The 25,791-nt window shown below is 40.8% G+C and overlaps 1 protein-coding gene across 1 annotated transcript in view; it reads left to right on the forward strand.

Moving 5' to 3' along the window:
* The first annotated feature begins 5,494 nt into the window (after positions 1-5,494).
* Positions 5,495-25,791, forward strand: part of LOC118102713 (potassium voltage-gated channel subfamily D member 3) — a 75,347-nt gene continuing 55,050 nt past the window's right edge. Inside the window, exons 1-2 of the mRNA XM_035149150.2 lie at positions 5,495-5,861; positions 6,779-7,950. Coding sequence (XP_035005041.1) covers positions 6,848-7,950 — 1,103 coding nt within the window. The 5' untranslated portion in view covers positions 5,495-5,861; positions 6,779-6,847. The remainder of the gene's footprint in view (positions 5,862-6,778; positions 7,951-25,791) is intronic.

The following is a 25,791-nucleotide window of genomic DNA, read 5'->3' on the forward strand; positions in this document are numbered from 1 at the left end:
ATACAGCGAAACATGATGCTGAGTCCGTTGTGAAGCAGTAGACCTACAATGACTTTGATCTTCATCCTGGCATGAACTGAGGTTTTCAAGGAGAATATGAGAGTAGCTAGTATAGCGGAGAATGTGTAAAAGCAGCTTCACAATTATCCCTGTTAGATACAACAGTGTTGTCATTGATTTAAGTTAATGATCGTGAGAAACAAACAAAGCCTGCAGATAGAAGTATGCAGGGAATTTTATCATTAACATTCAGCTATTAGCAAGAATGTAGCTTGTGATTCAGTGGAGAGAGACTTACCAACAGTTAAATAGAGCGTTGAAAATTGAAATAAATAAATGCATTTAATTTCTTTACGTATTTAGTCATTTGGCCTATAGGGGCAGCAGAACAAGCTGTAAAGACAATTAGAGGCCGACCGATGATGATAGTAAAACTTTTCCAATGCCGATATGTTGATTACTCTTAACATTTGAAAAAGAAATGCAATTTACACTTGATATTTTACAATGTAACCATAAACATAACTGTAAATGAGAAGAAAGCAAATACAACCAAATATATAGAACGTAAAAATAATGTGGAAAATATACATATTTTTGATGTGAACCGTAAACACAAATGAACATCTTTTCTGCAATTTTCATGCTACAAAATAAAGGTTTTCATGTTGGTGGAGAAAAGCAGATATTAACGCAGATACCGATATGTCTGTGAAAGGCTAATATCAGCCAATTTTTAGGGTTGTCATTACAATCATTACAAGTGTCACTTTTCATAGCACATGTTATTAAAGTCAATTCAGCCTTTGTTAGATTCTTAGATCCTTCTTTCTCTCAGAATATTGTGCAGCACTGGAGTGTAAACCTCAATCATTCTGCTGAAGAATAATGTTTCTTACTACCCGTCATGAAATGTCAGCTGTTCATGAAATATACTGCAGAGCTACAACAAAGGTATTATAGCGAGAATGTGACAGACAGTTTGTTGCGAGCACAGTTATCATGAATTCAAAGTGCTTTCTTATAAATTTATATTTTTTTTCCAATAAACCATCTTTATATGCTTTTAGGAATCTAGTTATTATATATTCCCTATTTGTTCATTGGGCCATGAAACCCATGAAGCAAGGATCAGAGAAATAACCTTGAATAACAGTTTCTGAAATAATGATGATCAAACCTCTTATTGTCGCAATCTAATCTAATTTAAATTCCTCAATCAAAATAATAAACCGCTCAGATAAAGGCTGGCAGATGAAGGCTGAATCATCATTCTGCATTTTCATGGAGTTAGTTTGTGGGTTGGGGGAAATAATTCATACGATCTGGCTTTCATTCAGTCACAGAGCAGCGGCCCCTGGTGCAGGACAGCCAGGGGGAAAACACCTCAAAATCTCAGCTGTTGCTGAAGCTCTAATAAATTGGATGATTTACTGATTCAGGAGTGATATAAATTACTGTGTGTGATTGGGGGTGCTGCTGCGGTTGGCTTCTTTTTTTCGTTTTCCTGTTCTGTACAGACTTTTTGATCAGGGTTTAAAGACTGTGTAGAGTTGACCTAAGGGTACATTACCTTTTTTTACTACGTTTCGAGGACAAGCTAGAGCAAGACAAGGCTGCAGCTGTAAAAGCAAGAGAGCTGCTAGCATCCTCGCCAATGTCAGGATGTCATGATTGAAAAATGATGATATTTGACCTTCAGACATTCAGAGTCACAGTCTATTGGGTTTGAGATAAAGTTGTATTAAAGCAAAGTGGTTGACATAATTATTTATCTCTAAAACTCTTTGTATGTTAGTGTCCCTGTCTGGGAAGCAGTTTATTCATGTTTCTTCTAATCTCGTCTCTGAAGATACACTTGTTTTTTGAATATCAGAAAGTCTCTGTCACCATGTCGTGCAAAGCATTGTGAAGAATTGCATGTAAGTGTTTTTTTTATGCCACCCCAGAGGTTTGAACATGTCACTGAGAGGAGTATGAGTGGAAAAAATGATCCACAGCACAGAGAGGACTATATTGGCATTTGGCAGATTGAGGTGATATGTTAGAAATGAGGGGGGGGCTAGAAGAAACTCACACAAAAAAAGAATAAATGCACTGAAGTCAATGACAATGAAAACATCAAAAATTCATAATCTTTTTAAGATTCATGTGCTGATATCTCTTTCAAAGGTGTATATATATATATGCAGGGAAGGCAGTGATGTAACGAAACAGGTCTGTGTCGCTTCGTCTTTTAAGCCGCGGCGTCAGAGTGACTCTGTGCTTCAAGAAGAAGTGGTTAAAAGACACTGTTTTAAAGAGAGGGGGAAAAAAGAGAAGAAAAATAAAATATTTTCACTCTCAGACGCTGCAGCTTGATAAGACCTCGGATATAACAAAAGCGAACCCCTTAGTCAGAGAACTGCTGCAACTTCGAAAATGTTCAAAGTCTCGATTCATGAATATTTTACATGATGTGCCAGAACTTCATCCAAGCATCTGAATGTACTGGAGTCCATCAATAGCCTATCTGTCTTAACACCCAGGACCACACAGCGTCTCTCTCCGTCTCCCCCTCTCATCCTCTCCCTCTGTCCTCCAACGGCCACACGCACAAGGCCGTCCATTCAAAGACCAGCCTCAGCAGTCCCCTGAGGTGCCAATGTACAGACCTCACTGCCTGGGATTGAAGTGGGAGCAAGTGAGGGAGAGCCAGCGGAGCTCATTGCTTCTTCCTCTCTGATGACGAGGCTCTGTGTGGCTTTCTCTGACACCCACTCTCTGAGTTAAACGATGAAGGCTTTTTGGAGGAAGAGCGATAGCGGGTGGAGTTTTTTAAATACTTGACACTCTGTGGCCACTTATCCATACAAAGAGCAGCACTTACTCATTGCGGCTGTGTAGTTCAAACTCTGGAAAACACGTGTACTGTTTATGTGATTCATAATTGGGCATGAAAATACACTGAAACACAACTGAAGCCCATTTCAGTTTTTAAATCACTGCTTATATGAGATCCATACTGATTTATCAAAATAAAGCATGTCTCAACATAACATAGCTATATTGCTCAACATGCACAAAAACACTGTTATTTTAAAAGACTAAAATGCTGGGATGGATTACCTACCAGCCTCGATACCTTCACTACGTGCCAACTGGTTTGTGTTAAAGTCTGTTGAAAGTTTAGAGGGAATAGTTCTTAATAAAGAACAATAAATGATATGAAGTATTTTATTTTGTCAGGACTTCACAGTGTCAAACAATAGTTTTAACACCTTTTTAAGATTTCATTTTAGTGCTTGTATTTAGAGCTCGATTTATCGGTTGATACAAATTGGCCGTTATGAACCTTTCACAACCATCTGGACCACTGTTTATGTCTGCCCGTATTAAAACTTTTATTTTGCAGAATAAGCAATGCAGAAATGTTCTGCATTCATGTTTTACACTTAGCTTGAAAAAACTATTCTCTTGATATGAGTTTTGGATATTTGGTTGGTTATTTATTATCAGGGTCATGATTTATCGTTATCAGAAATGTTTTACTCCCTAATATCGGTGCAGTCATTGGAATCGGCCCCGAAAATTCCTTATCGGTCAAGCTCTACTCTTATGTTTCACATGTCTGAATCCATTGTTTTGTAAATTTACACCATAGCAACATGTGTGGAACAGAGTAATGGGCGAGTGTTGGGCCTTTGGCTCCTAATACTCACTCCACTGTAAAGAGTCTTGGTGTTCTTTTTGACAGGGCTTTTAATTTTGAAAAGCAAATTTCCTCAGTAGTCAGAGGTAGCTTTTTTCAACTGCGACAAATAGCCAAGGTAAAGGCCTACCTCCCACAAAAAGATCTAGAGAGAGTTATCCATGCGTTCATAAGCAATTCCCTGTATGTAGGCTTAGACAACTCCTCCATTAAACGCCTGCAGCTAGTCCAAAATGCTGCTGCTCGCCTGCTGACTAGGAAAAAAAAGAGAGACCATATCACACCCATGTTGCGCCTCCTACACTGGCTTCCTGTTTGTCACGGGATCGTTTTTTAAAATCTTACTTTTAAGTTTTAAATCTCTTAACGGACTGGCACCGTCTTACTTATCCGAACTTCTCTTTATGCACACTCCAGTTAGGGAACTGAGATCAGCCACTCAACTGCTCCTTGACAAACCTCAGACAAGGCTAGTAACCAGAGGTGAGCGTGCCTTCGCAGTAGCCGCCCCAAACCTGTGGAACAACCTACCACTTCAGATCTGCCCCGTCTTTAACACACTTTAAATCACTACTAAAAACACACCTGTTCTCCCTGGCTTTCTCCTCGAGTTGAGCACGTTTCATCGCAGCTGATTTTATTTATCTTATCGTATATCTTATATTTTATTTTGATTTTATTTATTTTACATTAATAATTGTATTTTATTTGTATTACTTGCACTTTGATGTATTACGTCTTACTCTCCTTTTGTTGTACCATTACACCTGTAAAGCACTTTGGTCAACCAAGTTGTTTTAAATGTGCTAAATAAATAAAATTGACATTGACATTGACATTTTGAATTGTTTATAGCAGTGCAAGTGTTTGTCACATTTTTTGCAAGTTAGGTCCATGTTGCACATTTCTACATTTCAGCATTTACATCCAATTCCAACGCTCAGTGTCAGTGTGAAAAGTAGAGTGTGCTATATAGGCAGAGAGGTGGAAAATGAGAGTGTGGAGGTCAGCATGATGTGTAACGAGTCCAACCTTCATGCAGAAAACCAGGGTTTGTGTCCCACCTGCGACCAAGATCTTCAAAAGACATTAACTTGAACATATTGTGCAGTTTTGCAGAATTATCCGACATTGACATTCTTGTCTTGATGTAGGGATGGTTTCGCCTGCCCTGGAGGTGTTGAGGAAGCCCATCTGCTGATAGCTTGTGTAATGAGTTTAGCCACCTTGGAGAAAATGAATCCCTGATGAGTAAAACAGAGTCAAAAACACGCAATGAAAGTGTTTCATGTCCCTCGGAAAAAGAAAATTAAATGTTCAAACCATCCTTGCATGGAATAATAGTTTTTCTGGGAAGCTTTCTCTAAACAGGATTAGTCCTATTAAGTGTTAATTATACCTTTTTTTTTTACCGTTATTTTAATGTTTTCAAGTGAATGATCATCTTTCAGCACACGATGGACAGAGAGATTTGAAGGAATGGAGAGATAATGGCACCCAGTTCCAGTCACGTTAAAATCCCATATCAGAAATTAGGGTACATATAACATGTACATATAAGTACCTAATTTACTCAAGTAGAAATTAAGACAACATGTTCCAATAAAGCCTAAACAGCCAGTTTTCTACACTGCAGTGAGTACCAGTCTGATATTCCACCAATACCATAGTATTTCTGCTTAGGTAAGCAATGCAGCAGTGCAGTATTGGATGTAGCTGGAGTGACAGAGTGTCACACATGATGGTAAAGTGCGGCAGAGGGAAGGAGGGCTGATGACACTGGCACAGTCAGGGAGACGCGCATTGTAGTTGGTGCCGCGGAGAGGGACGCGCGCCGCTCCTCTGCTGCACATCGCACTTTCCAAACACTGAGGAGGAGGTTTTTTTTCAAAAGAAGAAGAAGCCATGATGTAGAATCAGTTGGAGGATGTGAACAAATCCTGCAGATACGGAGCGTTTCCTCTGAGAGTCGCGGACAAAGAGACGGGTTCAATTCTGCTCCATCAGCCGCGTCCGGGGCGCTCCGCACGGCGCAGGAGGAGAGGTGCCACTCGCTGCTTCCTCCCGCTGGATGGATCCCAGCTCCTCTTCTCTCACTTCTCACTGAGGACTCCCACTTCATTAACTCCTCTGGTTTCTGGGGTTTTGTTTCCCTCCTCCACTTCCATCGGTGAGCGTTTCACTGATATTCTTATTGTCTTGTCCACAGAGGGGAAAAGACGAGATGCCATTCAGATTTGGCACATGTCTTTGCGCGCAATGGAAAAGGTGTTTTTTCAGTGAGCAAAACGTTCCCACCTTTGTCACGTTTTTGACTGTTTTTATAGGACATGTATAAACACCGGCTGCTTAATTCTGAGGCCAAATGCAGTGGCCAGGTGATGCAGGTTATTAAAACAAACCCAGGTCATGACTGTGTGTATTTTCAAAGAGTTGTGTAATCATTTTCCAGATAGATGTGGAGCAGGTCACCTCCTTAATATGATTCAACAGGTCTGTTTCAGTCAGCGCTTCTCTGTTCTCATGCTGATCAGGCTGCTTTGGGCTTGTGTATTGACCGGAGCTGCTCATAATGTTCAAGTTAAGCTATTGAGCTGCATTGTATTCAGTGTACATCTAATTATAGTTGCAAAGCAAATACAGGCTTAGAAACCAGAAGTCGTTTGGTTCACGAACGCAACTCAAGTAAACCTTTGCAGGCTGTAGATATCAGTCGAAATCCTGAAGTATACCTTTCATATAAACTTCCCGTTGAGGTATATATGTAGAAACCTAAGCGTGAAAGTGTTTGAAGTCAGACTTCACCTCTATCCGTTCCTCTCTGGTTGCACTCGCGCTTCAGCTGTTACCATGTATCAGCTATTTCCACCAAACTGGATGACATTTTTGTGACGGTTGTGCAGGATTTGGACAGAGAGCAGGGGAGAGTGACTGGAAATTTAATGGGGGAATCATTTGAAAGTCAAAATGTCACAAGTTTCATGCAGCTCACTTGTGATTGGCAAACTGATTATTTTGTTGCTCATCCAGCGTGCTCCTGTTTTCAGCTGTTTCCTCTTTTCTTTCTCGTTGACATTTATCTCTCAGATGCCAGCTCATTTCATGGAGGGTCGAGTCTGAAGGTGAGGACGACTACTCTGAAGACTCTGCTTCACAATGGCAACTGGAGTAGCAGCATGGCTCCCTTTTGCCAGGGCAGCAGCCATTGGCTGGATGCCTGTTGCCAACTGCCCCATGCCTGTTGCCCCCATGGACAACAGAAAGAGACAGGACGAGCTGATCATCCTCAATGTCAGCGGCCGCCGTTTTCAGACCTGGAGAACCACTCTGGACCGCTACCCAGACACCCTGCTGGGCAGCTCGGAGAAAGACTTCTTTTACAACGAAGAAATCAAGGAGTACTTCTTTGACCGGGACCCTGATGCCTTCAGAAGCATCCTCAACTTCTACCGGACAGGGAAGCTCCACTACCCCCGTCATGAGTGCATCTCAGCCTACGATGAGGAGCTCATCTTCTTCGGCATCATCCCCGAGATCATCGGCGACTGCTGCTACGAAGAGTACAAGGACAGGAAGAGGGAGAATTTAGAGCGGCTGCAGGATGATCAAGAGGAGAACAAGGACCAGAAGCTGCCACACATGAACTTCAGGGAGACCATGTGGCGAGCCTTTGAGAACCCACACACCTCCACCATGGCCCTGGTCTTCTACTATGTCACTGGGTTTTTCATCGCCATCTCAGTCCTCACTAATGTGGTGGAGACGGTGCCCTGTGGTTCCACTGCCAACCAGAAAGACATGCCATGTGGTGAACGCTACACCGTGGCGTTCTTTTGTATGGACACCGCCTGCGTTATGATATTCACAGTGGAGTACCTGATGCGCTTGTTTGCCGCACCTAGCCGTTACCACTTCATGCGCTCTGTGATGAGCATCATCGACGTGGTGGCCATCTTGCCATACTACATCGGCCTGGTGATGACCGACAACGAGGATGTGAGCGGCGCCTTCGTGACGCTGCGCGTGTTTCGGGTGTTTCGTATCTTCAAGTTCTCCCGTCACTCGCAGGGCCTTCGGATCCTGGGTTATACACTGAAGAGCTGTGCTTCAGAGCTGGGCTTCCTCCTCTTCTCCCTCACCATGGCCATCATCATCTTTGCCACGGTCATGTTCTACGCTGAGAAGGGCTCCAGCTCCAGCAAGTTCACCAGCATCCCAGCTTCTTTCTGGTACACCATCGTCACCATGACAACGCTGGGGTGAGTAACAGACATATGTGCACCCATGCACACACAGATGGTCAGAATCCTTTATCTCTACCTGTAGTTATATATGTTATAGAACTAAAACGATTGACCATTATGTTAATAGATCAACTTTCCTTGTGTATTTTCCTATAGATTGAATACTTCTTGAAAAACTACTTTGAATTTTAAACGAGCATTAAGTCAGCCTGCCCACATAACTCAGTACTACAGCTTACTTGAGGCTGCCAGCGTGAGTAATGGTGGGCAGTGTAGCATTTATCTACCAACACAAACACTCGTGGCGTTTTGTTTGCCTCACTTAGAGCTTGCCAAATACAGGCACAGTGATTTAATGGATACTATACATTGAAGTACTGAATAGATGCCTGGATGCTTCACAGGCTTGTGTGTGCAATAGAGGTATTTTCAGTTTAGTTTTGAAACATATTTTAAATTTTATTTTCCCCTGACAAAGACCAAGGCTAAACGAGAGATGTGTGTTATTAGTTGACTAAATACTAGCCAGTGAAATTAATTGTTATTAATTTTATTATTGCACAACGGTAGCAAACTAAGATCTTACATAACCACCCACCACTAGGGGGGGCTACAACCCCAGCAGACTGCAGACCTCTATTTCCCGATAATCAATGATGTAAATATACGTATATATACTGTATATGTATAGTATTTAAATTTTGACTGGGATATCACCAGTTGAGTCTTAAATACACTTAATCAGACAACGATTAATCTTATTGATTCAATTGTGCACAGTCTTTCAATGTTTTCTCACTGCCTTGTTTATATGAGTCAAACGGCCATAATCTAAATGATCGTTTAATCGACAAGCAAATTGGTCATTGTGATATTTCTGGAATGACAGATACAGTATATTAAGGGATTTTGGACTACTCATTACCTTTAGATGAAAAGATTCGGTTTGAATAATTCCCAGAAGGAAATCTGAACTTCGGCTCTGTACTTCTAAAAGGTTTCGTCTCTCCGAACTGAAACACCATATTTGTGGTTCTAAGCCTTCGGTGTCAAAATACCTCGCGAGGAATTCATGTGTAACTGCATTATAAAGTCAGATCCCTCTGCAGTGTGCCTGGAGGCGAATGTCCCATGAGAGATCCACTGTCACCTTTATTATGATTCCACTCTGCTCTTAATCTTTCACACAAGCTCTCTGAGATACAGCACCATGAACGGCAGGGTGAACTTGAAAGTGTTCCCCCAAGTTTGGCTGAGTAAAGCACTGTATTGTGAAGTGGAAGAATAGTTCCTAAAAGTCACTTTTTCACTCAGGGTCTCCATGCTGGTGCTGCTGTATGAATAAATGCAAAACCTCCTTTTGGGATAAAACCGCATGGCACAAAAATACATTAAATCTAATGTATTGATCATGTATATTTGAAGACTAATGTCTATATTATGATCAGACAGGAAGAGCATTAAAGGAAAGGTTCACAGGGTCTTTAATCAATACTGACATGTGCATATGTTCATTGAAAGTGTTTTTGGTCGATATGATTTCTCCTCTTGTCAGTACTTGCTGGGATGAAATTCTCATCTCACATTATTCCAATAAAGCGACACGGTGGTGTAGTGGTTAGCACTGTTGCCTCACTGTTTCTCAGGGTATTCCAACATGCAGATAGGGGTAAGGTTGAAGACTTTACAATGATCGGAGATGTGAATATTGTAGAGTTATTATAGAGTTTGTCTTTCTATGTTGGCCCTGAGATACACCAGCGACCTGTCAAGGATGTACCCCGCCCCTCATCCAATGTCAACTGGAACTGGCTCCAGGTCCCCCCCTGTGACGCTTAGAGGAAAAGCTAGATGGATGGATTATTATTATTCTATTCTATTATCCTATAATGTTATTTCAGACACAGTAGAACAGTAAATCCATTTGAGAAGCTGACACAGTTGAAGATTGGGTATTTGTATTTGTCACTGGCGTATTGGTAATTTATCAATGACCAAACTAGTGGATTTTCTGGATGGATTTTTAGTGCAAATTGTCCTTGTTGTTTTCCAACCAACAAGGAAATGTTGTCTGTGGAAACACATGGAATGAATTATGTGTTTAAAAGACTCTACCTCAGACTGCTGAAGCCTCACATTCGCTTCAGCTGAACATACGAGCACACTTTTGCACTGGAAGGAAATTTTGTTCCTCATCACTCACCTTGAAATTGCTTTAGGAAGGGGTCTGTTCACAGTCATTATGGACAGAAAGAACAATTACAGCAACCATTAACCCAGTGTTATTGGTTGCTGTTTTTTGAAGGTTTCAGGGGGAGCGATCAGCAGTAATGGAATATAGGCTCGTATTCATAATTATGTTTTCAATAGTGTATATCACCATGATAACAGGACCTCCTTCATGGAGGCCGCCATGTTTCTACAGTATAGCCAAGAATGGACAAACCAGCTTTAACGAGGGCGCTTCACATTTTTAAGTTATCTGAAGCCCATTATAGATTCTCCTAAACATTTGGAAGAGGTAGCGTGCAGAGGGCTACTCAGCTGGCTGCAATATATGGCTTCACCACTAGATGCCACTAAATCCTACACACTGAACCTTTAATACTGTTTATGGTCAGTGGTTTTCTCCTGCTGTAGCCATCCAGTACAATTAGTCTCATTATCAGTTCCAGTATTATTCCCCCCTTCCATACTGGATTTAAATTCTTGCCAGAACTGAAATACATTATTACATAATTAACTTTCAGATAGACAAAGAAAATGTAAACCTGTAGATATTGTGTCAGAAGTGCTGTATTTTCCATAGTGTTCATTATTGAGAGAGTTAATGTGAATACTGGACAGGAGAATGTGTGGGCTGTCGCGCTGCTCTTCATTTTACCATAATCACTCCAGACCATTTGATGTGACCTTCTACCTTTTTCCTTGTGTACTTTCTAACACTGTGGGTCTGGTTTCCTTGTTGAGGAGTGACCTGTTTGACCAGCAGACAGGAGACTTCCTGTCCTTTAAGGCGGAATTACAGTTGTTACATCAGCGGCGCAAAATTATGTTTATTCTTTTGGTTGAGGTCAGTGGGTCAGAGTTTTGTCTTTTCACAAAAAGGAAAAGTGAAATCAAATTAAATCTCGGCACCAGAATATCTGTATGAGTCTTCCAACTGCAGCTCGCACTGAAAAGGCTGCTGGGCCTTACCTGTGCTGCAGTGTGTGTGTGTGGGTGTGCATCATTATTGTATCACACACAAAAAAGGATAGAAATGCCAAGCCTTATGTAAAGTCTGAGCCCTGAGCAATGAGTTTGTGTGGAGCCATTATGTCTGACACACAATAGTCAGCAGTACTGAGAGTCTCTCTGCAGCTTCAACAACAGTGATCCACTTCACTAACCAAGGACAGTAATTTGCAATTTACAAAAATCTAATCTTCTAACTCTTCCAAATATGATCTGGTCACAGTTTGTTGGAATTGGAATTTTGTAAATATGAAAATATACATAGGTACACTCCTTTATCCAAACAACCACAAACATGAGATTTTTCCCCACATGAACTTACATTGACCATTCAAAACTAAAATGTTATCAGTAGAGTGAATACCTCCAGCAAGGTTTAACATTTCTGTTAAATTGTATCCATCTGCACCAACCTACAAACAATCATAGATATCAATCCCCTAAATATCTCAGATTTTATAAGATCTTAAGATCTATGGATTATTCCCTGGGGAATCTATGAAAAAAAAATAAAAAAAAATAAAAAAAACTGCCCTATCTCTCAATGTTAAAGAATATTATCAAGATCCAGATCCATGCCAACATTGTATAGGCTCTCTCTTGTCTCACACTGCATCCTTCCACCAAGTTTCCAGAAAATTGGCTCAGTTGTTTTTTGTTACCATGCTGACAAACAAACAGACAGATAAACAAAGCAATGAAATCAGATCATCTTTGTCAGAGATATTAAAAAAGTAACCACACACAGGTACATTAGTCTATGTTTTGAATTACTCCAACTCCCACTAACAAAACAAAAGCAAGTAGTTAAAAATGAAAATGTACAAAAAGTGATGCTAGTACAGTTTGTTCCTCCCACCCTCCTCCAGAAACCTTAATCTCTGTATACACCTAACAGCAAGTGAACGCCACTCGCCTTTCATGAAGCGTTGTTGTGTTCTCCTCCCCGTCTGTCGATGTGAAGACCTGCTGAGGGGAAACATGTTTAGTTGGTGAGGTCACTGATAACTCACATCAAAACCACAACGGGAAAAAAAATACTTAATCTCTGTCAGAACGACAAAGGGAAGAGGCGAAGAGGCAAATAAATTAATAAAAACACTCCCTCTGGTCTCTTGAGCTCTAATTCAGCTTTTCTAGGCAATTTTCTAAAAGTGGTCTCTCTTCATCAACATCACCAATCTCCAACGGTTGAACTGTGTGTGTGTGTGTGTGTGTGTGTGTGTGTGTGTGTGTGTGTGTGTGTGTGTGTGTGTGTGTGTGTGTGTGTGTGTGTGCGTGTGCGTGTGTGCGTGCGATGACTATTCCAATTCAACTGGCGTAAAACAAATTGCAACCTCTTCTTACAAATTGGCTTTGGTTTTTTATTTCCATTTCACAAAAAACTGTGCGCTTTCATCATCCGATGGTAAACAAGATAGTGAAATACATTTGGCTCACCATATACTGTAGTTCTTATATTCATCTTCGGCAAATCAAAGCATCTGACAACAAACACACATACACATACTATACACCAGTTTGTGTTGTACATTCCTCAGTCAGGGTAAAGCCTGAACCGTGCTCCAACCCTAATCCAAAGGGACACGAAGGAGATGTAATGTTTGAACTGCAAGCAACAAACTAGTCCCAATAGATACAGCAGAGGCTGAAAGTCCCCAGACTCTTAAGGACGCTTTCAGGCCGAACTTGTTTGGTCCAGACCTTCAGGCTTTTAAGTTTAGTCAGAACCAAAAGGTGTGTGAAAGGTTCCTTAAACCATGGTCCGTACCAATGGACTCAATTTTAGTCAGGACAAAAGAGCTGGTCTCGGACCAGATCAAACTGAACTATGGTGTGGTTCTTTTGCAATGTGTAAATATTTTTGGGATATTCTGCAGCCAACCACCAGGAGGCGTTTAGACACATTGGCTTCACTTTTGGGAAGCTGTCACGATGTTCATCTGCTAACTGTTAGATGAATAGTTAAAGACGAGAGGCTGCACACCGCCAACTAGCCTAGCATCGTAACTTCAGGACAAATGTGGCTCTTGGCAGAAAACCATTATTTAATGGAAAACATGGAAACACATTCATAACTGAGGTAACCTGGAAATGGAGAACACAAACACAGCAGAAGTTATTTTGCTCAAAGTTCTGACGTTGACAGCTGAAAGTCATGGTTGTCAACATTTTGTTCAGATTCATAAAGATTCCCAAAGAGTACAAACATTGATATGCTGATGCACACACACACACACACACACACACACACACACACACACACACACACACTTCCTTTTATCCTGTGTTGCAGTTATGACCTGCCTCTCCACGTCCTCTCCATGTCTGCTTGAGCCCAGACAGCGCAGCAGTTCTGGGTAATGGGCTGGAGCTGAGGGAGATGAGGGGAGAAAAGAGACTGGCTGGCTGAATAATCAGCCGCTTTCACTGTCCAGGAACAGGGGTGTTAAATCAACCTCAGGTGGCTGATAAAAGGATCTGGATTGAATCTCGGCGAGGTCCGCTCCCTGCGGCTGCCTCCAGGCGCTACCGCTGTCGGAGTCGGGCCGGATACACGGTCATTGGCTTCAGTGGGACAAGATTCAAAAGATTGATGAGGAAGGAGAAAGCCCTCTCTCCTCCTCTCTTTCCTCTTCTCTTTCTCTCTCTAACTGTCTTTCTCTCTGCACCTCCTCCCCTCGTCCCCCATGAGTCTCCCAGGGGAGCAGCTATTTTGAGAACACAGGCCCTGCATGTGAAGGAGAATTATCATTATCTGTTTCAACTATAATCTGACACACTATTCAGGCACAATGGTTGAGAGTGGCCGCCTTTACCTGCGTGACAGGTGCACTGGAAGGTTCACTGGCACGCCACCAGCTCTCCCAAGTCTCCCACGCCTCTGAAAACATTATTAACCCAATAATGAGAGAAATATTAATGAGGTGTGCATTGAAATCTGACTCTGGTTTTATAATTAGAGTGATTCTCCCAGTTGTGGAGTCCTGGTCCTGGACGGAGGCTCGTTCTGCAGCAGAAAGTGAGAGAAAATGTTGTTATGCATGTAGGTCATGTTCCCATCTCTGCCTTAATCAGTGGCTATATATAATCTGCTTCTTTCTTCAGAGAGACTTGTAGCTCGCTCCCCTCTGTGTTCTCCGCTCAACATCTCTATTAGACAAAGTGGACTGGGCCCAGGGGCCAGAGGCAGGAAGTGTGGGGTCAGACGAATCATGCTTCAGGTTCACGGAAACTCTGTTCGTCTGGTTTGGTCAAAATGAGAAAGAAGTGGGTGAGAAAGGCCAAACTAAACTTACTTTATACTTTATCCAACTCTTGCTTCAGTCTTGGTATCCAGTATCCATGACAATTCCGATACCATATGCAGATGACACTTTCAAGCCCTTATGAGAAAGAAATGTAATTTAGGCTTGATATTTACAGTTTAACCATAAACTTTATCAAAATCGACAATGAATAAAAAGAAAACACAAAAGAACCGAATAGGTTGCTACTGTACATAACAACTTTAGCCTTAGGCAGGTTAACATTAGCAACTCATATTAGCAGACAGTTGCCATGAGGTCAACGTGTGCACTTAATGAAATGAAATGAAATCTTTGCGTGCAGATGCCAATGCAGGTTATTGTGATGCGGTTGTAGGGCAACAAAGTCCACAGACTGAGGAGGTCATGGTGGACGTTGGGGGTCAACAAATCATCAGCCGTTTGACATTGAGGCAGCACTGGATATTTGTGAGTTGACATATGATGTCGTCGAGCTGATCGAGGTGTTGGATCAGAAAACGCCTCCATGTGCAGCTCGGGAGGGCAATTACAGAGAACTGTCGTTTCATTTGGACGACTCTGGGAACAGACCCCTGTCAAATTCAGTTTTGGAGCAGTGTGGCCTTTTGATCATTTAATTAATCTTCATCAAAATGTTCAGAAATAGTGAGAATATAGCCATCTTGCGTTTATTGAGCCTCAGGCGATATCATCAAAAAGCTATTTTTTTTCTACAACCAACACTTTAAGATTTTCAGTTTCCCGCTTTAGGAAACAAAAAAAGCAGAAAACAGTTTGACTTAGTTATCAAAGCTATTGTTGATAAATGAATCAGCTCATCATTCCAGCGCCGCACATGTACTCACAGGCATTTCTGATGTATTTCTCCACGGGGACAGTTGAAACACATTTTCACATGTCCCTCTCGTGCGTCAACATTGTCGCTGCTCAGCTTGATCATTTGGAAAGTGGCGTCTTTTCAAAACACATCTATCAACAACCGATGAGCTGCGATCGTCTTGAAGTTCGCGTTGCTCATGAATATTTTAGCGCGTGCTGTGAATGAGGTTAATTGTCTAACTCTTAACTACAATAAGCGAGTTTGGTCACGAGGAAGAAAGCGATGATCCTGATTCTGATGAAAGGTATTCTTAACTGCGTTCTTAGCTCGGCACCCTGCTCTGTGTAAAGGGATTAATTAACACTGGGTAGAACAAAGCCTCTCGTGCTGGAAGAGAATTAATAATCTGACTGAGTGGTTTTGTTTTTGCAACATATATCTAATGTTTAAAGACCCTTTACCGTTTTATCAATGTGGTTTCTCTGTGTTTGAGGAAAACTTGGACGAGTTTTGTTTGTTTGCCTTTTGAGTTGCCTGTTATGTAAAAGAGTCAAAATAGTTTTCCAAGTATTTGTGTGCGGGAGATTTTAACGTCTACAGTGAATAATGGTTAATTGGTAACAGAAGTGAGTTTGAGAGTTGTTATTTGAGGAAGGAATAAGAGCCAATTAATTCTGGAATGAAATACATTGTTTAGTTAATAATTCAGGAACTGAGTGCCGAGCTGAAAGACAACTGGGATGAAGAGCTGTGTAGTTTGTAAGTGGGAATGTTTGGGGTTTTTGTTATGGTTTGCTGACGCGACCGGCTTTCAGATGGAATTAATCTTCTGTTTCTTTGTGTCTTGCTGAACCTGTGAGGTCAAAACGAACAGTTTGTAGGAAATTGGAAATATTCCTGCCTTTATCGGCCAAAGACGCCCTCAGAGCCAATTTCCCGACACAAGGCTCTTCAATAGAAACCTTTCTAACGATGGCTGGGGAATTTAATTTAGCTCCAACATGGGTTAATTTAACAGCTAAAAAAAAAATCTACTTGCAAAGGATGGTGGTGTCTGGAAAGGCTTAATGATCTCTGATCTTTCATGCTTTGTCATTGTTCGTCTGGTGTGGTAACATGACCAAGCGTACCCGGTGAACCTTGTGCTCAACACACACACACATACATGCACAATCTGTAGCACACACACATGTACATTCATACGCTGACCTCTCATTCGACAGCTATAGGACAGTATTGCTGCAGTGCTTTTTCTCTTTTTGTGCATTTAACCTGCATCAGAGCCATCAGTTCTCCTTTCAAGGTCGAGCAGCAGCACGACACATGTACAACTAAAGGAGCTCAGAGAGCACACACCTCAATCAAGGCCCAGCAGTCACCTCAAGTTCTTCACCAAATGTTTGTTATGACATAGTTCTAAAACTATTAGGGGTACACTGTTGATTTTCCACTGAATCTGCATCATGTCAGCTACACATTGGTGGTAGTTAATGGTTTATAGCTGTTTATTACCCTACAGTGGCTGGAAAAAGCCTACTTCATTATGATATTGTTTTTTTTGTTTTGTTTTTGGATAAATGATTTTGATCAACACCAAATTTGTTTCCATCAAGATCCATGAAACATTCTGTGGGAAATCAACAAAAATATATAAAATGCCTGATCACAATCTTATTGATCCACCGCTCTGTCCCGATCCACATGCCTGTATAAATACAGAAAATTTACCAGAATTTAATAGGTTCTTTCTTGGCTCATATCCCATCAGTGCACCAAGTTTTGTGGAAATATGTTCACTAGGTTTTGATCTTGTTCACAAACAAACCGAGAAATCGACTGGAAGGAAAAAACGTAACCTCCTTGATGAACATGAAAAGCAACCGGTCAAATCACGGGCTTGTCTTGCTTGTGCAGTCACACTGACCTGCCCCAGGGTTTTAACTTCTCTTTCGTGAACTTTGTATGCAACACAATGAATTTCTACCGGGAGAGATAATGTGGAAATGTGCATCATTGTCCCCATAGTTAAACAATGATCATGTCTCACCACTCTCCATCACGACCATGCAGCTTTCCAACCCTCCTGCTGCTCACTGTGGCTGCAGACTGTGATAATACCAATCCAAACCTACAACAACAAAACAATGAGCTGAAATACACTAATGTGCTTTTTCTAGAGCTCAGATAAACCGCACATTGTCACACTATTTATTCTTAGTTTTAAAATATTATTAGTTCCTTTTCAAAACTGTAATTTGAATTAAATAGAAATAATAAGTTCTCCAAAACAGCTGATGTTTCATTCACACCATCAGTGTATCAACGGTTGTTTTTTTAACATTTTGTTCTCGCTTATCTAAGATGAAGCAATTTGGCGTCAGTGAACAGTCTTTCATCCTTCGAGCGATCCATCTTAAAAAGGCTGAACTGCTCACTCTCTGTTTATGATCTGCTCTCATCTTTTTGTCTCTCATCTCTCTTTCCCCTTCAAGCCCAATTTGTTTAGGACTCTCCATTTGCTAGTGAAGGTATAATGATTGTTTTCATACTTGAGTTGAAACAAACACTACAGACTTTACAGTAAACACCAGCCGCTGTAGCAGCAGCATGTTCTCTTCACACGGTCGTAACGTTGCAATAACGATGACAGCCTCCAGACAGCAGGACCTGGGATTGGTTGTATGAAAAAAATTATAATAAACTTGTTACAGTTTTTTTCGATTGCATAAACACTAAAATCAAAAGTATTACACTATTATCAAAACCTTACACTCAAGGAGCAAAACATGGGCCCAGATCTGCACCACTATAAGCACAATGTCAGCTTCACACTTTTTGCAAAACAATACACACAGTGATCTGCAAAACATTAAACACACTTGTATACATTAGACACAGAAGTATATCAAGATGTCACTTCCTTGCAATTCCAAAGCACTGACTGTCAAATGACCCCCCCTATGAGCCAATTGGTTCAACACAGCCATCAGGTGCGCAAACACATGATTGCTTAATTGTAGACACACCAATCAGGTTTAAGCACTATACAAATGCAGCAGGTGAGTTCACCTGTCTTCAACCAAAATGGAAGGAGTAAGAAGAAGAAGAAGAGTGAGGGTGAGAGGGGGAATCCACGGAGGAGGAGAAGGAGGAAGAGGAAGAGGCGGAGGCCGTGCCAGAGGTAGAGGCCGAGGTGGAGGTAGAGGAAGAGGAAGAGGAAGAGGAAGAGGAAGAGGAAGACATGAAGCAGGAGGAGAACGTGCTCAAAGAAGAAGAGGACCAAATTTATCAAATGAAATTCATGCAACAGTAGTTGACCATGTCGTGAACCACAGATTGAGGCTGAGGGAGGCTGGACTAAGAGTTCAGATCTTATCAGATATACAGTGAAATCTGTCATTGTAACCTGAACTGGAAACAGAATCTTCTGTTGGTCTGATATTTGCTGAGCTTACAGTTTTATGCACACGACTGTAGTAGCATGAAAACTGGGACATGTTTTGTTGTGATTCTCCATGTTGACATGTTGACTGATTTGGGAATATGGAGAGAAATAACTTTAACTTTACTCTAATCACTGAGAAGTAGAATTGCTAAAAGTGTTTTAGGTTAGCAACAGCAGTGTGTAACTGGTTCAAACAGAATTAAGTCATATGAAACGTGTGTGTTTCATATGGTAACAAAATATGGTTTTGATAAATTGGTGTATAGTTTTTACAAGAGTGTTTAATTTTGCAAAGGATCTGAGGTGTTCTGCTAATTGTGTGTGTGGTTGTGCTGATTGTGTGTAGTGTTTTGAAAAACCGGGCCCTGTTTTAAAAATCGTGCTTAAGCAATCGAGAAAAACTGTAAAGTAGCTTTTTAATTGAAACTAGCAGGATGAGTGGTCTAATACTAATGTCTAATGCCACAGGGTTGGATTTGATTTCATGTTCACAACGTTCTTCTCACTCTCCAAATCAAAGAGTGTGTGTGTGTGTGTGTGTGTGTGTGTGTGTGTGTGTGTGTGTGTGTGTGTGTGTGTGTGTGTGTGTGTGTGTGTGTGTGTGTGTGTGTGTGTGTGTGTGTGTGTGTGTGTGTGTGTGTGTGTGCATGAATGTGTGCCAACTAGCAAGAGGCAACAGCAACTTTTTGTTTTAGAGAAAGACAAACTGATGTATTTAGCACCTTTTTAAACCACATTATCTTCTAAGCTGTCAGTAACTTACTGTAATGTATGTTTTGTTTGCTCCTTTACAATTTTCCAAAGCCTCCCGTATAATCTCACCCCTAGAGAGCGTAGCAACGGGGTGTTGCTCTCGGTTGGCACAGTGGAGCGGGAGCGCTGGCATGTGATTGAACATGTATGTGATTACATTTGGTAGCCAAGGTCAACAAAGTGAGGGGAAGTGTTCGTAGCTGATGCCAAACGTAGGTTTGGAGTAAAAAGTACAAATCTAGAGAAAATGAATGGAATTGTTTTTAATTAGTTTCGTATAAAAACATCTTAACAATGTGACACTGGGAGGAAACGAGTAGAAATAGATGCGACGAGGTAAGAACAAAGAAAGGCGTGAGAGTTGCACGAGGAAGGATTAAACGGGAAAAGGAAGTGAGCAAGCGTCACGTTAAAAGGAAAAGGAAGGAAGGCGGCGAGGAAGAGAGGAGATGTGACACTATCTAGTACAGGTTCCAACGTGCTATCTCAAGATGTTTGTATCAGGGCACAAAGGAGAACCCTGAATGACACGGCATGCTTTGTACCTGGAATGAGTGGGTTATTTTTAGATGCTTGGCCCTTATCTCACTACACAGCCGGCAAAGGTTTGGATCAGAGAAAAAGGTAAAGAAAATGTACTTATAACCTTCAGAGCGCTGTGAAGGAGGATATAGACGAGGAAACTGTCGTGGTGCAGTTAGAAGTTACTGTTTCTAAGAGAAAGTAAATTAAGTATATCAAATAAAATGAAAAAAAACAAGAAACCTTTGATCGTCTCATACTTTTTAGAAGAAAAAAAAAACTGATATCAAATAACAAGTAAGTGCATGTTTCACCGCCTGTGCCGTCCACCTTAGCCGGGGGTGCATTTGCCTTCCTGACATTATAAATAATACCAGTATGTTTATGTATGTTTTCCAATACAGTCTCAAATGCAGCTGTAGGATATGGTTTCATGCCTCCTGTTCCACCTCCCTTTTAAATATCAATTTATATGCAGCGCAGAGTTCGGCACATGTTGTGAAAAGTAGGTTCTCTCACATTTATTTGAATCAAGTATTATTATTTGTTTTCCTGCTGTATCAGAATTGAAAGTGACCATCTGGCTGCCTTTCATTCTCCAAGCAAGATACGACATCCATTAACCACAATGAGCTTTCTGATTGGACAGCAAAGGCAATCAGTGTTTGTGGATTCGCTGTAATAGAGACACACAGTCCATTCATATTCAAGAGTGTGTTACGGTTATGTTGTGTCATCCTTTGTGAAGGACACGCAACAGAAACTATGTTGTGCTGCAATTTGTACTAACTGTAGTTGTTACTATAAATTATCCGATACATTTGCATCATAAAACGCTTTGTTTTGAAATGATCAGAAAGTTGTATGTCAAATTGTCACGGTGTATAAGGCACATTATAGGTGTATATGTTCAACTTTAAAAGCTTTTTTCTCGAGCTGTGGTCACGTACATTCGGCATAAAGAGGTGTGTGAGATGACAGTTCCACTGCCTGACCTGAATTTGCAGCGTGATGCCCCCAGCTGTGCCGTTTATTTGTTTATCTGGGGTGTTTTGTCAACTGACTGTGAGCCAAAAGTGGAGTGAACAATGTCACTGATTTTCTGCATGAGAGCCCCTGAAAAGTGAAAAGGTAGTGAAGAATGAAAATGAAACAGATGTGTCTCTCAGATTGCTGCTGAACACGACAACGGCAGAGACGGTCAACACAGATTAATTTCAGTGCGATATTGGACCAGTGAGTAGATTGAACTGCAGCTTCTTTGATGAAATTCATAGAAATAGTGGCTGTTGGTGTGATGTCAGAGTTACAAGTGGTTTCTCTCCGTCTGAACTGAATCTCAACAGGAACACATGACGGACTGCATTTCACTGTTTGTCAGACAAATTGAGTTCAGTTGAGTGGAAACTTTTAATAATCATTCTTTAAATTGTTGTAATGTCACAGATAAAACAATTAATTGATTTGTTTAAAGGAGAGATATTGTACTCTTGCTGAGGTTCATCATTTTAATTTGGGTTGTCACTTGAAAAGCTTTACATGCGCTTATATTTGTTTATTACTTTCCTCAAACTGTCCACTGCTGCAGCACCTCTTTTCAGCCTCTGTCTGAAACACTTGGTTTTACCTCCTGTCTCTTTAAGGGCCCCCTCCTGATAAAGCTCGGTCTGCTCTGATTGGCCGGCTGGCTCACTATGTTTTGATTGGTCAGATGCTTCCAGTGCTTGTTGGAGGTTTCTGCCTCCACTCCCACTTTACTCGGCTTTGTTAGGGGGCATGCCAGACTCGTGACTAGGCGTGCATTATGCAAATGTTGTCACGTGACATGTGACATCCCAACGTTGAGGAAGTATCAGTCAGACGTTTACTTTGCAGAGCTTTAACGTTCACAAAAAACATATTAACTCACAAGAGGAAAGAGACAAATTGAAAAAGCGTAAGGTCTCCTTGAAAAAATATAAGATTAAAGAAATAGTTGATATTAAAAATATTTATTATTGCAAACATCCTACCTTACATAAGATGAGCTAACTTAAAGTTAACAGCACTTACAAAAACAGCTTTTACATGGACAGGAACCTAAAACCGGGGCATAAAACAATCTGCTCTTTGTGGGATAAGGGAAAAAGTAGAAAAAGGTTTTTTGGGGGAATCCCTAAAAGTGATACGCTTCAGGTTCATTAAGCCTATTAAAACAAGTACTACTTGTATTTACTTCAAAAGCACTTCATTACCCTTGTGTTAAAAGGTTGCCACATAAATACAATTGATTTTCCCTGTTTAATTTCAATCAGAAAAACAGCCCAGGATGTTGCCTTCAGTTACCAACTTTCCAAGTGTTTTCTTTCAGCACAAAAAACATCACAGCAACAGCACAATTCAGAGTAGAAATAAACAACCAGCAGCATTTCAAAGAACACTATTCTATCAGACACAAGACCTGGATGAAAGGCTCCACTTACAATCGTTACCCGCCGTCAAACGAGACGGCATGACACACGTCTCTTGAAGTGAACCAGCAGCTCTGGATGCCAATTACTTTGACATCTGGAGGCTACGACGACCTCTCGGTGTCCTTGCAGAATACGAAGCATCTTGAAAGCTTGTTATTCTCACATGAGCGCAGTTACTGTCTTCACGACTGCTGTTATGTTTTGAGTTCAGGTGGAGGTGGTGAGGCGAAGCGCTCAGCCATCATTACTGCAGAGATCAGCGATTAGAGAGGAGCTGCTGGAGTTCTCTGTTTGGACTCCTGACTGGATTTTAAGTTTGTTTTCTTCTCTGCGTTTCTTTTACCACAAAGATGTCAACTTTAGACTCTCAACATCTGGAAGTCCTTTGACGTGAGCCCTTATTGTGTTTAGAGGTATGAGAAAAAATGGAAAAGGATGGGATTTATAGTGTTGCTTTCAAATTCCTCCGATGATCAGGTGAATTGAATTCCATCTATTGCATTCAGCCAACTTTATTAAACTATCAGTTTGTGTAGCAGCAGTCGGGTAGAATAGCTGAGAAAAAAAAAAGAAAAAAACGGAAAGCAAATGGGATTCAAACCTCGTACAGGCAGTCAGAGTCCTTCCCCGGCACAGGACCCCAGATGAAACCAAATGGCACATCTTCACAGTGGCACCACAGCGATGTGCACATTAGGAGAGTGCATGTTTTTACCCTGCACAGTGAGCCACCTTCGCTCCTCGTCGGTGATGAATTCCCACGCTGGGCTGAACTTGTTTATGAAAGCCAAAATCCTAGCAGCAGAAGAGATGTCGCAGAACTCGGAGGCAAAAGCAGTGTATTTGAACAGGATTGTTACACGTCACTACTGAGCTGTCAGGCCTGTCGATATGATTCTCACACTTGTTTAGTTTTTTTAGCTTTTCTGCTGTCACTCCTCCTGCTGTACAAGCACAGCAAAGACTTTTTTAATCTACTAAAACTCAGTCTCGCAAATTTACTTCAAATAAGTGTTTTTTTATGTTTTTGCTCTATATGTTCTCCATAACTATTACATACATTTGGGGGGAAATGAAAATAAGCAGCCGAGGCAACGTTTTCAAAGCCATTACAACATAAATGAGCGGTTGACTGGAGGAGTAAATTGACCAAGTGATTTGCATATCAGCTTTGTATTTCAAAGGGCTCCATCCATTTCTGGGCAGTCCGCAATAAACAGCAGCTTGGGCCGGCAGATTGGTTCTTCTGTGAGCAACAGAATAATCACACCAGGACTGTCCAGCACATTAATTTGAACATTAGAAGCAAACAATAAAATACAACACACACATCGCATGACAATGGTGGACTTCTGTTTGGCTAAATCATGTTGAATATCATACAGAATGTATCTGAAACTTTGTATGATGGTATTAAATTGACTGATGTACTTTATGTTGTCGTCAAAAAACCCCAAATCACTCAGCGTCTCATTTTAAATACATTTTAAATTCCTAAAACAACATATGAAACAATGTTATCATGATGCAAATCTGTGCAAAATGTTTTAAAACTAGTTCACACCATTAATTAAACCTATCAAACTGAACTGTGAACTGTATATTGCTGCTTTTCATTGTATCAAGTGTCTCAAACTTTATAGTTCAAACGATTTCAAATGCACTCACTCTGATGTGTTTTTCAAAGCTCTCATTTATTTATGATGTATGCAGCATGAATCGATCCATTATTCCACAGTATTTGTAGCCCAAGCTGGTTCTAATGTCCATCCTTCAAAATATATAAAACCCAACTGTATAAAACACAGAACAGCACAAAACACAAGGTTTAAAAACAGTGAGGCAATTAAATACCATAAAACAGCAAGCAGCAGATCATTCAGGACTTATCCCAGTGATTATGCTTAAAATGATCCCAGTCACGATCCAGTTTGAGTTCTGTGGGTAACAGCTTCCACATGTTGAGCCCTGAACAAAAAAAAACAACACCTGACCAATTTAAGTTTTACGAGTGGGAACGTTATGATTCCCCTCGAACTCCCTCTGTGTAATTTGAACCTGAGAGGAACCACTGAGCACCTCAGGAGTCAGATTACTTAGACATTTACAGATGAGTTTAATATCAGCAAATTTAATGAAATGATACTGATTATATTACTCCACCTCACTGCTATTTACCTCAAAATATAAAGTAAGAATTTGTGAATGAGGTTCTTTGTTGTTTTACCGATTTTTCCCAGTTAATTTATTATGTGCACAAGTGGTATTTATTAAGAAATTCCAGTTTTGAGTGAAATCGACAGCACATGCTAGAATATGTTCTACTGTTCTACTTGTGCTTGACTGAGCTGTTTTTCATGCTGACGGACACGATCCCAGGTCAGTTGTTCATCTTCAGAGAAGTACAAAGCATCACTTTGCTTTCATCTTTCAAATACGTCTTGAGTAGTTCTGTATCTTTCCCACAGAGTAACTTTAGATTTCAGCCCTGGTTCTTTCTTTTCCACGTAACACTTCAAATATATTGCAAAGATTTGCAGCAGCTGTCACCTCTTACATGCAGTAAAAATAGGCTTGACACAACTGAGGTCACAGAAAAATACATTTTTATTTCTTGACGGGAGCTGTGTGTCAGATTTTTGAGTAAACTGCCTGACCTGCCTCTTTCCTCAGATAAAACGCATCAATGTCAGTACCACTTCTGGTTTTATTTGGCGGCGCCTGGTCACTATATATTCAAACCTTTGCCACAGTGTCCCGCTTCTGCTGCAACTAACCACTGATTCCAAATCACTTGGATTGCCCCCTGGTGGCAGACTACAGCACATGTCATAAACCATGCCTCCTCCATGTTAGCAGATGAGACATGGATGAAAATAAAAAGTCAAAGTACACTTGAAAGAAATTTTTCTCAAAGAGGTTTTCTGAGATGATGTTCAGGTAGCTCTTCAATTGAAGTGTTCATTTTTTCATAAAATTGGTTATAGTTGTTTATTTGATGCTATAAAAATGAAACATTGCGATTGACAGCTGAGACTGACTCGCGATTGGTCGAGCTGCGTTACCCCGGCTCCACACCACGAACACAACTGTGCAGACTTTGGCTCCAAATAATGTCAAAAGCACAGAATGGAGGCAACTGTATCTGTGATATTTAAGCTTAATTTTAGTACAACGAGAGTAAGTGAAGAAGTGTTTATATATTCATAAAGATGGATATATATATTTATCCATAATATATACAGTCTATGTTGTGCGCCCAACGTGTTTGTCAGTTCTCTATAAAACTCTTGAGGAGATTGCATTGATTAGTTTTCTACACAGTTGTCACCTCAC

This window comes from Hippoglossus stenolepis, chromosome 3 (assembly GCF_022539355.2).
Source record: "Hippoglossus stenolepis isolate QCI-W04-F060 chromosome 3, HSTE1.2, whole genome shotgun sequence".
Classification (NCBI taxonomy): domain Eukaryota; kingdom Metazoa; phylum Chordata; class Actinopteri; order Pleuronectiformes; family Pleuronectidae; genus Hippoglossus; species Hippoglossus stenolepis.